General features: G+C 44.0%; 1 protein-coding gene across 3 annotated transcripts in view; it reads left to right on the plus strand.

The window, feature by feature from the left end:
* Positions 1-11,526, plus strand: part of LOC147899443 (mitotic checkpoint protein BUB3.2-like) — a 57,360-nt gene extending 45,834 nt beyond the window's left edge. The window contains exons 9-10 of one of the 3 annotated variants that reach the window (XM_087378535.1): positions 10,533-10,634; positions 10,780-11,526. In XM_087378535.1, coding sequence (XP_087234661.1) covers positions 10,533-10,617 — 85 coding nt within the window. In that variant the 3' untranslated portion in view covers positions 10,618-10,634; positions 10,780-11,526. The other 2 variants (XM_087378536.1, XM_087378534.1) reach the window with 2 other exon arrangements.
* The last annotated feature ends 426 nt before the right edge of the window (positions 11,527-11,952 follow it).

An 11,952-nucleotide genomic window follows, 5' to 3' on the forward strand; every position in this document is an offset into this window, starting at 1 on the left:
CAAGGACCTTGACATTAATTCCTTTGACCATTTACCAATAAAATATAATACAAACGTTGATCCTCTAAAGGAAAATGTTCACTGACCCTTCCGAGGTCATGTTATCTCAACTTGAGCGTAACATTCCTTCTCTCTTCAGGCATCAGCGTCCTCGATGATAAAATTTGGGAATGCTCTCTGCATTTGATACACGGATTCCCAAGTAGCCTCAGATAGAGGTAAACCATACCATGCAACCAATACCGTGGGTATCTTCCGATTGCGTACTTGCATTGTTCCTCGGTCTAGGATTCTTGTTGGTTTGCGCGTTGCATTATCCTCTATCTCTTGAAACAAAACAACACCCTCGATTAATGATAGTTGGATTTGCTAGTCTATAACCATAGTTCAGTTCAAACGGAAAAACCCTGTAGAGGAATGCTTTCTATCATTGTAGGCAAATTCTAACAGTGACAACCACTTGTCCCATGTATGTTGCCTCAATGAAACATATGCTCTAATCATATCCTCTAAAGTTTGGTTAACTATTTTCGTCTGACCATCTGTTTCTGGATGATTCCCACTACTCATTCCCAACTTAGTCCTTAGTGTCTCAAACATTGCAGTCCAAAAATGACTAGTAAATTTAACATTCTTGTCTGACACTATGGATTTGGAAATATATATTTAATAAAGAAATCCGCCACTTGCGGAGCACTACAGACTCTTTAGTTGGAATGAAGTGAGCCATCTTGGTAAGATGATCAACTACCACAAGGATAGAATCATATCCATCTTGTGTCGTAGGCAGACCTACAATAAAGTCCATGGAAATGCTCTCCTACCTACCTAGTGGTATTTCCAAGGGTTGTAAAAGTTCGGGTGGTTTCACTCGTTCTGCCTTACTTGACATGAAAAACGTCACATATTCATGAATATGTTTTTTTATTTTTGGCCAAAAGAAATCTCATTTCACGAGATCATACGTCTTCTCGACTCCTGGATGTCGTGCACATGGGATATCGTGACACTGTTGAATGACTCTTTGCATGAGATCATTCTGATTAGGTACTACTACCTTGCCATTTCTTTTCAGCATACCATCTCTTATGGTATATCTTGCATAAGTTTGGCCTTTTCTGGATGCCTAGTCATCCTTTTTCCCGGGTTCAAGTACTTGAGCCTTAGGTCAAAGGCTCTAGACAAACTCGTCCATCTTTCGAGTTTCTCTAAGCTCGGCTATTAGAGCACTCTCTAATATTGTGAAACTCATATTATGTATAATGCGTGACAACGCACTAGCAACTTTATTATCCTTTCCTCTTCAGTATCGAATCGTTAAGTTAAACTCCTGCATGAGTTCTGTCTACCTAGCTTGGCGGCCTCTCAAGTCGAGATGTTTACAAAAATGTTTCAGTGTATCATGGTCAACATCAACATTAACATCAAAATAAAACTCTGATCCATATAAATAATGTCTCCATGTTTTCAAAGCATGAACAACAGCATATAAGTCCAATTCATGAGTTGGCCAATTTGATTGAGAGGGAGAAAGCTTCTTGCTTTGAAAGGCTACTGGTCTTCCCTCTTGGAGGAGAATTGCTCCCACTGCAATGCCACTTGCATCAGTTTCAATGAAAAACGGTTTCTGGGGATTAACTATTTTTAACACCGGTCTTGAGACCACAACTTGTTTTACCGTGTTAAAACTTTCTTGTTGATTCTGTACCCATATAAAAGGTACTTTATCTGAGTTCAAATTAGTCAATGGTGATACTATCTCGGAATATCCCTTCATATGCCTTCGATAAAATTGGACAAATCCCAAGAATGATCGCAAAGCGATCAAGCTCTGAGGGATAGGCCAAGTCAGTATCGTAACCACTTTCTTTGGATCCATTTCCACCCCCTCAAGAGTAACAATGAATCCTAAATATTTAAGTCTTACCATACACAGTACAATTTTCTTTTTATTTACATACAGATTGGCTTTCTTCAAAGTACTGAATACTATTCTTAAGTGTTCATGATGCTCAGCAATACTTTTGCTGAAAATAAGTTCGTCAATAAAATGTACTACAAACTTCTCATATACGATCGTAGTAGATCGTTCATTAGCATGGCGAATGTAGTGAGAGCATTGGTAAGTCCAAACAGCATTACCCAAAAACTCATAATGTCCAAACTTGCTTCTAAAAGCGGTTTTATGCACATCCTCGGCTCTAATACGGATTTGATGGTAGCTACATTTAAGATCTATCTTACTGAAAATTATGGCCCTATGTAATGCATCAAGCAAATCATCGATGCGAGCCATCGGATACGTGTGCTTGAATAAAAAAGAGTGATATATTCCATTCAAAACAAATCATACAACAGGTGGGAGAGAAAGTACTCTATCCCTAGCCTCAACAATGTGGCAAAAAAGCCATGGAGGTGGTCTAAAATGCCACGACATCCCAAAAGGGGTCAAATGAAAAAATAATGAGCAGTCCCATGTCCTCATGAAGGATATAAGTCTCCCACAAGCTGCCAAAGAGATGCCTGTACACCGCTCCCACTGACTCTTGAGAGTGAAGATAATCTCCGCCCAAATGGAAGCGAGAGTGTCAGCCTCCGTGCATAAATGGCCCCCAAGGACAAAAGAACATTACGAACATCATATCCGCCATAGGGTAATGGTGGAAATCATCTCCCAGGCTGACCCTGCAGCTGAAGTAGGCATGGAATCCTGAGCTGGTACCGGTATCAAAAGTAAATCCTGGGACTCCATGATGCTGGCCTCTGTGGGACCCTGTCTCTGGCGACGCTGCATGAAGAAACTGTGGTCTCCTGGCTGTGACTCAAAGAGAGTAAAGGCTCCAGATCCTCTCTCCCAAAGGGCAGCGCCCCAAGTCATCAGAAAGGACTTAGATGTAACATATGAGAACAACATGAAGATACCTGTCCATACCACTCTAGAGCTGGTGCAACTCCATAAACAATGCTTGCTAGATTTCTCTGCAAGCTGACAACGCATACACAAGGAGGGTCTACCCATCTGCTGAAGCCAAGTACCCACAGGTATGCCCCTATGTATAGTGAGCCAAAGAAAGTAGGAGAATTTCTTGGCTCTACTGATACCCCAAAAGTGGATCTAGTAGCTCTGCAAGAGCTCTGCAGTAAGTCCCTGTGCGTGCCAATGCTGGGAAGTAGATGGTAGGTGATGAGAGTCTCTCTGCTGAAGCGTGTAACCTGCCCTCGTCGAGTATTGGAAAAATGAAAGAGGACGAACGCCTGCCACCGGAGCAAGCCATGCCTTCTCACCTGGGTCCCAGTCAAGCTCCGCAAGAGGTCGACCCTGAAAAATCCAAAGTCTCCATCTAGTATCCTCTGCAATGGTTAGCCTGGAAGGATCTGTGGCCCATTCCTTACCCAGGCAACCAATGACCCTGACTCTCTGCCAAAGGGGCTCCTGTCGATCCAAGAGTTGAGTGGGATACAATCTGTGAGAGGAGTCCGTCTCAAAATAAATAAATGGTGCCGGTCCTAAACGAACTCCAATGCATAGCCTAGCCTCACTAAAACAACATGACCAAGTAGAGATGGGATGAACATAGGCTTGATCTGTAAGTATATTCCTCCACTCTTGAGGAATAGCTCTCATGATCAGTAATCTGGTGGCAGCAATCTGTCCAAGTGGCCCATGTCTATCTCTGATCACCTCCTCTGACATCTCCACACCTCCCCTGAACCAATCTCCGACTGTCACAACCCCCTGAGCATGCCATCTGGCCAAGGGAGTCCTAAGTTCTGGACTAGGGGAAGATCCCTGGTACCGAACCAGGGGGTTATAGTAAAGTGGTTGTTTGGCAATTTTCTCTCTGGAGGAGGGAACTGCTCTGATGAGGTGTTGCCGAAAATGATCCCATATCTGAATAAGCCTTTTCACAAGTGGTGAGGAAGGCTGAGAATGCTGGTCCGTCAGGAAGATCCAATTGACTCTACCTGTCCACTGACCTGCTGCTCTGGGGGTGCATTGGTGAATCCCATGCAGTAGGAATTGCTTCCAGGGCTGATCTCCTGGAGTCAAACCTCTAACAAGAAGTTTGACTAAAAGGGCTCTGCTCTACATCTCCGGATCAAGAACCCCAAGTCCTCCCTGCGAGAAGGGTAAAGTGATAGTATCCCATGAAACTCTGGCCCTAGTGTCCTCAGAACCATCACCACCACTCCATAGAATGTTCCGAAGCAATCTCCTCACCTGACGGATGGAGTCAGCATGAAAGCACCAACATGACGCAACGTACCACATAGTCGCTAGTAGAACCTGGTTGAGTACCAGCGCTCTTCCGGCCAAAGAAAGTCTAGCCGTACTTCAGTAGGCTAGCTTTCTTCGGATACTCTCAAGAACTGGGGCAAACAGTTACATCGGGGACACCTCAATGCCAACCTGGAAGCCTAGATATCTTGTGGAGGTACCTCTGGGTATCCATACAAAGCCTCTGTCTCCTCCCCATGCTGGGTATCCTGCTGAGCACCAGTCCAGATGCCTTTTGATTTGTTCCAATTGACAAGTCCCCCTGAGGCTAGGCAGAACTTGTCAATTGAATCCGCAGCAGTAGTAAGACTATATGCATCTCCTCTGACTGTCAGTGCCGTGTCATCAACAAACCTGTGCTTAAGAGTGAAATTATTCAATGCTCTGTAATCTATACAGAGGCAGAAAATATTGTCTTTCTTTTTCTTCCATATCAGTGGCGAAACAAAAGGTGAGAAACTGGGCTGAATTTGCCCCAGCTTGAGGTATTCTTCCAGTTGTCTTCGCACATCCGCTTCTTCGGCAAAACGTAACCTATAGGGAGGTCTATTGTAATTGTTGGGTCAAAATCTGTTGCAAAGCATCTTCCAATAATGCAATTCTACCAGACAGTGTATGGCCTGCTGGGCGCGACACCTGAGGGGTCGGCCGGACTCCCGACTCTACGGGATCCACTCTAGAAGCTTCTTCTTCAATTTCATTTAAGTCGATTAGTTTTTTTTCCCCTTCAGCACACCTAAACTGTATCTACAATCAAAAGTCCAACTTTCAAAATTACAGCTTACGAGACATTTACCAAACTGCAAGCCAAAACCGCTTTCCCCTATGCTAGGGAAACTCTTGCAATCTCAGAAACCTCAAATCCTAAGGCAAAATGAATGAACATATATCACAGTTGATCTTAAAAAGCATAGAAAGCTCCCTAGTCATTCACGTTGCATGGAAATATCAATTTGTCCCTATAAGCCACCCCAGTACGTATTATAATTTGCTTTGTGACCACGAACATGTGGGACTGCCAACCCCTTCCACGTGCTCACACACCAACGAAACAAACATTTCGATCAAGCGCAGTGCTCCTCAAAACTCAATTATGTTCATGGTCTAGCTCACCGTACGCAAGGATTACACGTAACCCTGTACGTAATCCTTGTAGAATTATCTCGTTGTTTGCAGCCATCAGTCGTATCCCTTCAAATTGAACGAGCGCTATCCTCCATGGCTCTCTTCAATTAGATATCAATATATGATTCTGCTTTGTTGAGCCACCATACGAAGGCTCTCTGAGATCGTCAACTAACCAATGGAACCCGTAGTGCTGTTGTGTTGACTCGCCATGCGTCTTCGTTAACGTCCATTATCCCAATGCACACCCAACGCTAACGAACCAGAAACGAACGATCAGTTAGTCAAGGAGCTCTCAACACGTGAACCAGCGTGTAACACCAACCATCGGGTGACTAACTGTAGAGACCCGTTTGGGCATCGTTGGATATGATCTACAATTTGGTTCGACGCTGATTGGGAGGAGTCACTTCACTTGTACACCACAACCACCCTTAGATCCTTTACGATCGTAACAGCCTCAAACGTAATCTACACTTCTAAGCAAAGCGTCGCTCCAGCTTCCTTCTTCAACCACGACTTTGATACCAAATATTACATACCAAATCACGTATTCGTAAAGTCTTCAAACCAGATTTGTTTGCTAGAAAACACAGATGAGGGCACGCTGTAGTTCCACCCAACCTTTTCTCTGTGTTCAAAAGTTCGAATCACTAATCCACGTTAAAGTTCCTGCTTCCTTAATCCACAGAGCCCACAATTCCGTAGAGGGATCTAGTTTGCCACATGTCCTCATTCTAGGGTACCTCTTAAATGCATCATTATACCCCTCTCTTGGGATATCAGTTAATTCACTTGCCCCTAGGCACATTTACACATTTAATGCATTGAAGACCCATAGCCTTAGAGCCATCTAGTCCGTGCCCTATCGCCCTCATCAAGGACCTTGACATTAATTCCTTTGACCATTTACTTGAAGCCCAATAAAATATAATACAAACATTGATCCTCTAAAGGACAATGTTCATTGACCCTTCCGAGGTCACGTTGCCTCAACGTGAGCGTAACAGGGTCTTTCTTGGCTTACAAGTTCATTGCTTCTTCGACTTGCCCCACTTGCTCTCATGCAAGGGAGACGATCTTTCATCTCTTATGGTGTTAACCCATTTCCAGGGTTAACATATTGGCCACTCATGTCAGATCCAGCTAGGCATATGTGTACATTTTGAACTACATTTCTGTTGCATTTAGGTGTGCATATAAATATATGGTTTGGACCATAGGGTAGGAGGATATGATCCACCTCCACATCCGATTGGTTGCTATCCATTCAGACTCTTGTATGACACATGGCTTAGAGGTTACTCTCTTCTATCTATATATTGAGAGCATAGTGGGAGGAGTCCACTACTTTTGTCTGCTTGCATGAGTATGTACATAGATGGAGTCTTATTCTCACATTGCTTTCTAGAAACATGCTAGCATTGTGCTCTTTCTTTTGTGTGAGAGGCTTTGGGATTTGCACGTTCTTGTAGTGTTTGGTTGAGGTTCCTCCTTTCGTAGTCTAGATGTAGATGCGGTGGAGTGACATACCTTTCTTCTTTTCTAGGGTAACTTGAGTGTGGTCATGGTACCTAGCCATCCTCAAGTGTAAGATCCGGCAATCAAGCAACCATGAGTGAGTAGTGCTTGCTGAAAGCTTGTGTACCGTGAGGTGTCTACAGGCCCATAACCTCATGCGAAGGCGTGGTGTAGGGATAAGGGTGAGAGCAAGAGAGTTATCTCCAAATTTATTTGCTATTTGTGGCTTTCTTAGGCTATGATAGATATTGGGTTGTTTTCCATTGTAGGATAAATTCCTTTTCATAGATTAGTTTGCTAGTTTTTGCTGGTTTTCAGTCTGTGATTTTCAGCCTCTTACGTGACTTCTATCGTCACGCGGACACGTGGCAGTGTTACTAGGCTAAACATAGGGACTTGTCCTTTTGCATGAGATTTCTTTTTCCGATTGATGACCTTGTTTTCCATCCACGACCTTTGGAAAGTAGTTTTGCTTGTTTGGAAGATCTACTTCTATCCCGGAGTATGATCAATTCTTCTCCTAGTGTCGATATTGGGCTCTTTGATTGTTGTATCGTGCTCGTACCGTTCGACTGTATGAGCACTCTTTAGTGACCGTCTTCCCATATTTTTGAGCTTCTTGCTTCGGTCTTTGTGGGATGCACATTCCTTTGGAGACGTTAGTTGGAAGTTTTTTTGCGTTGTGAGTAGTAGCTGTCCCACTCTGGGACAACTATGAGTGTAAATGCTTTCTTAATGCAAAATCTGTTCTACAAAAAAAAAGTGCTTTGTGTGTGTGCCAACAAAAAAAAAAAAGTTTGTGTGTGTGCCACCAGTCCAGCCCTAGCTCTCCCAGCTTCAACTAGGCTTATCTATCTAGCAGCTCAAGCCTCCATTCAGCTTTAGCTTACTCCAGGTTGTGATGAACCCCTGGCCCAACTTGGGGGTGGGGACCAACTCCACTGGTCGGTTGAGGGTAGACAAGAAGAGGTTGTCTGACAACGGCTTTGGATCTGGTGATGGTTGGCATCATCGAGGAAGAAAATCAGTGATGGATCGCTGTTGCTACTCAGCACGAATAGATGTCCATGTTCCCATGTCAAAGTGTAGAGAGGAGATGCCTACGATCCTCATGTGAGTGTCCACTCGACTCTCGAGGTTGAGTCTATCGAGTCATGTACTTTGGCTCTCTACGTCTAGTCCCCTGTTGTCTCTTGCTGAGTTCACTCATCGGGCTTTGACGGTCTCTCCTGTGCTCTCCTCTATGCTCGCATGAGGTGGACTCTGCGTCTTTGGGCTTTGAGGAGAAAAATAGCCCCACGGTCGCTGATCTGGGTGTACATGAACTCTCTGAGTGGGTAAGGGAAAAAGCGCTCCTGAAAAGACAGTGATGCCGTCCATGGATCTGAGTACACAGGGCATCTGAATGCAACGTGCTCACCTTGTTTTAATTGTCTGCATATCACGTAAAGTATAGACATGGGATGCCCTCTACCCATCCTGTCTATCCAAAAATCGTCTCGTCAGTGCATGTGGAGATGAATCTGGTCCGGTAAACGCCTCCTCTGAAATCTGCAAGCAGTGATCTCTATAGAAGCTGATATTTACCAAAAGCTCAGGATTTGCAAGCTAAGTCATGTACGTGTATAAGTGCAATAAATCCTCTCCGATGACCCGTGTACATGAGTAGAATAGATGGAGCCTCAAGGCTACAATGAAATGGTGGCAATCTATCCATCTGTAGTCCCAAGCTTGCAAATCTTGTGTATGTCCTAGCATACCAGTTCCTCTGATCTCTCTTGGCCTCCAATGCCATAGATGAATTCAAGGTCAGCCATGGCAATCAGTTTTTCGGATGTCGTGGTTGTTGGAGAATTAGGGTCAATGCCCCAACTGTGAGCCCCCAATGAAGAGAGCTAGGGGGGTTGACACCTCAGCATCTATGAGAGTAGATGAACCTGTATGGGGATGGGCTGAGGTTGCCATGTGAGCAGCAAGATGGCTGCCACATGGACAGCAGACAGAGATCCTGTTTAGGGTTTATTTAGGGCAGCACTCATAGTTAGAAGTAAGGCCTGATATACGGCTACATGCAGCTAACCATGGACCTGTGGAGAAGGGCCAATGGGCTGGTGCAGGACAGCAACAGAAGCAGCTGTCAAGGGCTGCCAACGGGTAGTGCGAGGGACTGCACCAGGCTGGCAGAGGCTAGAGCGGTCAACGTGGCAGCATGGGACAGTTCTTGGAATTTTATATAGGCCCCAGATCTGGGTCTGTAGGGCAGAAAACCACAGACTGGGTTGGCCCAGTCTGTCACAGGCCAGTCGGCCAGTCTGTGAGCAGATCACAAGTCTGTGGGGCTTTCCATCCCTATAAAGGGTCCCTTGGGGGGCATTCTGTAATTCAGTCTCTGGGCAAAACAGCCGCCTCCTTGGTGTCAAGTGTTTTGGCAAGGCCCCATATGGGCCCTATTTATAGACGGGGAGGCGATCTCAGTTTGTCCTCCTTATGCAGGCCGACTGGGGTGTATGTAGAAGACCGACTTAGTCTGTCCATCCATGGATCCCTTCCAGGCCTCAAATGGATGACTTAAAGGGCCGACCTTACCCACTACACACCAGACCCAGGGGGTTGATTTCTGGCTGCATGTGACAGGACTTTGAGGGAGCGTCTGTGTATGGTTTTGGCCGGCAGTTTGGTGCTATATATTTGGAGATATCTTGATGCTCATTACTGCTGTGTAAATCTCTGATCTGAGTGTATGTGAGGTAATTCTTGTGCACACATGTCAATTGATGTTTTGATCTACATCAGTGTTCCCCTTTGGCTCAATATTTTTCCATTGGTTCTTCATTCTTCCAGAGATTACCTTCCCTTCCAGGCTTGATAGTTCCAAAATCACAGACGAGGAGATGCTGAGGAAACTGAACTGCAAAACATATATATCTAGATGAGTCCAGGAACATGCCCAAACTCATCCTCTGAAAACACAACATAGTGCAGTTTCCATGAACTCCAAAACATAGCAATCTGAGCTATAGATAAAGTTGGAACTGATTGGCCATTCATGCATGTTTTTATTGCATCTCAATGTAGACCGCTGGCATTTTCTCCAGGATATTTTCCAGATTCTGCCTTTGTATCAATGCAACTACTGATTATCAGGAATTGGTTGGAAACACTATTTTAGCATGTGTGGAATTCATTGTTGATAAATTGAAAGACCTAAGCTAGAGCCTATGATTTTCAGGTATCATTTCCAGGTGTGACGGTATGATGGGTAATAAGACTGAGAGAATATTTCTAGCATGACCTGAAGTGATTGGATTTAGTGTGATAGATACAAGTTAATACTAGTGCTGAGGTTGCTTGAATGTATGGAAAGGTTGCCAATTAGAATAATAGGTGCAAGGATACTTATAACTTTTAGTTATTCCATGCATTTGGGGAAGGGGGCTCTCTCCATATTTTCTTGCATTTCTGGACCCCCACCCCCACCTGCCCCGGCCCCCGCACCCCCCACCAAACCACCATTCTTCCCTCTCTGTATTCCAGCATATAATTGAAATTGATCCTTTTTCACTTTTTTTCTCGTTTTTTCTTTTGGGGTTGGGTGTGGTGGCTGCAGGCATGAACCAGATGCTATCTTTGTTCGCAGTATCAATGAAGCTGAAGTTAAACCCAAGCCTAAAGCATATGTAAATCCTCCATAAGGATACTTTCAGATTGGGTGTGCTTAATCACAGCATTTGCAAAAGATTGTCTGTCATTTGATGGAAATGTTAATTGCTCACCCCCCCCGCCCCCGCTTTCCCCCTTTGTTTTTTATCATTTTGCTATCCAAGTATTCTCAATATGCAAGTTTTGGTTTCCAGGTATAAGCTGTGGTACGGCACTCTGTGCCTCCTAGCTGATTTGCAAGCGTGCTTGGTCTTTACAATCGTGAAAACTTGCTAGCAGTTGATCGAAATCTATTTCATGCTAGTTATAATTTCAGTACAAGTCCAAAGCTGCATATTCACACAGCAATCAGCCTTCACTATAATCGGGTAGTTTACCATGAATGTTGAATCATGCACAATACAAATGGAAAAACTGAGTTCAGGATCAGAGAAAGTATCTAGGTAAAGGCTCTTTCATCAGCAATGGGGAGATACACTTGAAATGTTATTTTTTGAAGCACTTCTTGATGGGCCTGTTGTAAGATAAGCTTGGTCTCAAATTTTAATTCAACTGGGCTGCATGGAATGTCTGTTTTGTGCAAAACCTTGTTTTAAAGGATTCCATCGAGGCACTAAGTTCTGAAAGCCCAGCTGATTACTATTTAATACTGGTCGGTTCCTGAGATCTGATGAACTCATTCAATCAGTATTGGGACAAAACAGCAGCACAATAGGCTGCATCAATATGCTGTCTTGCACTAAAGAGTCCATTTTAGTTTGACATCACCTATGAAGAAGAGCTCCATGGCGGGAGAGAGAGAGAGAGAGAGAGAGAAAGAGAGGGAGAGAGAGTATCTATTAATTTTACTAATGTCCACCAAGGCACATGAGATGGATCTAATATTCTGTCACTGAGTATTCCTGATAACAGCAATGTGAATAGTGCTTAAAAATTTGTTTCAGTGCCCCAATACTTCAAATGTGATCAAAGCTGTTTGGCTAGTTGTTGATAAAAACTTCTTTGTAGGTTGTTGGACGAAATGGGCAGGCTATTGTCTCTCCCCTTGATGTGTGTGTAGGCTTTACAAAACGTAGGTTTATTTTCAGTTTGTATTTCACCTATTGGGCTCAACTTGCAAGTCTTTTTCTTCTCAGAGTGAGCTGGTCCTCATTGTGCATGTTATGGATCTTTCAAATAGAGTACCCTTGCCTTCTGCAGTTAAGCACAGGGTCGATCTCCTTCATCGAGAATGCTATAGCATCTCCCACATGATCTTTGTTACCGATTCTCCAGCTTCTTCCTAGTTGTCAGGGAGATCTATATGGCCTTTAGCCCTCAATACTCCAACCATTTAATTCCATCTTGGTATCACCAATTGCAACGTG

Source organism: Dipteris shenzhenensis, chromosome 8 (genome assembly GCF_047967505.1).
Source record: "Dipteris shenzhenensis isolate YYH24624 ecotype China chromosome 8, Dip_SZ_1.0, whole genome shotgun sequence".
Taxonomy (NCBI): Eukaryota; Viridiplantae; Streptophyta; class Polypodiopsida; order Gleicheniales; family Dipteridaceae; genus Dipteris; species Dipteris shenzhenensis.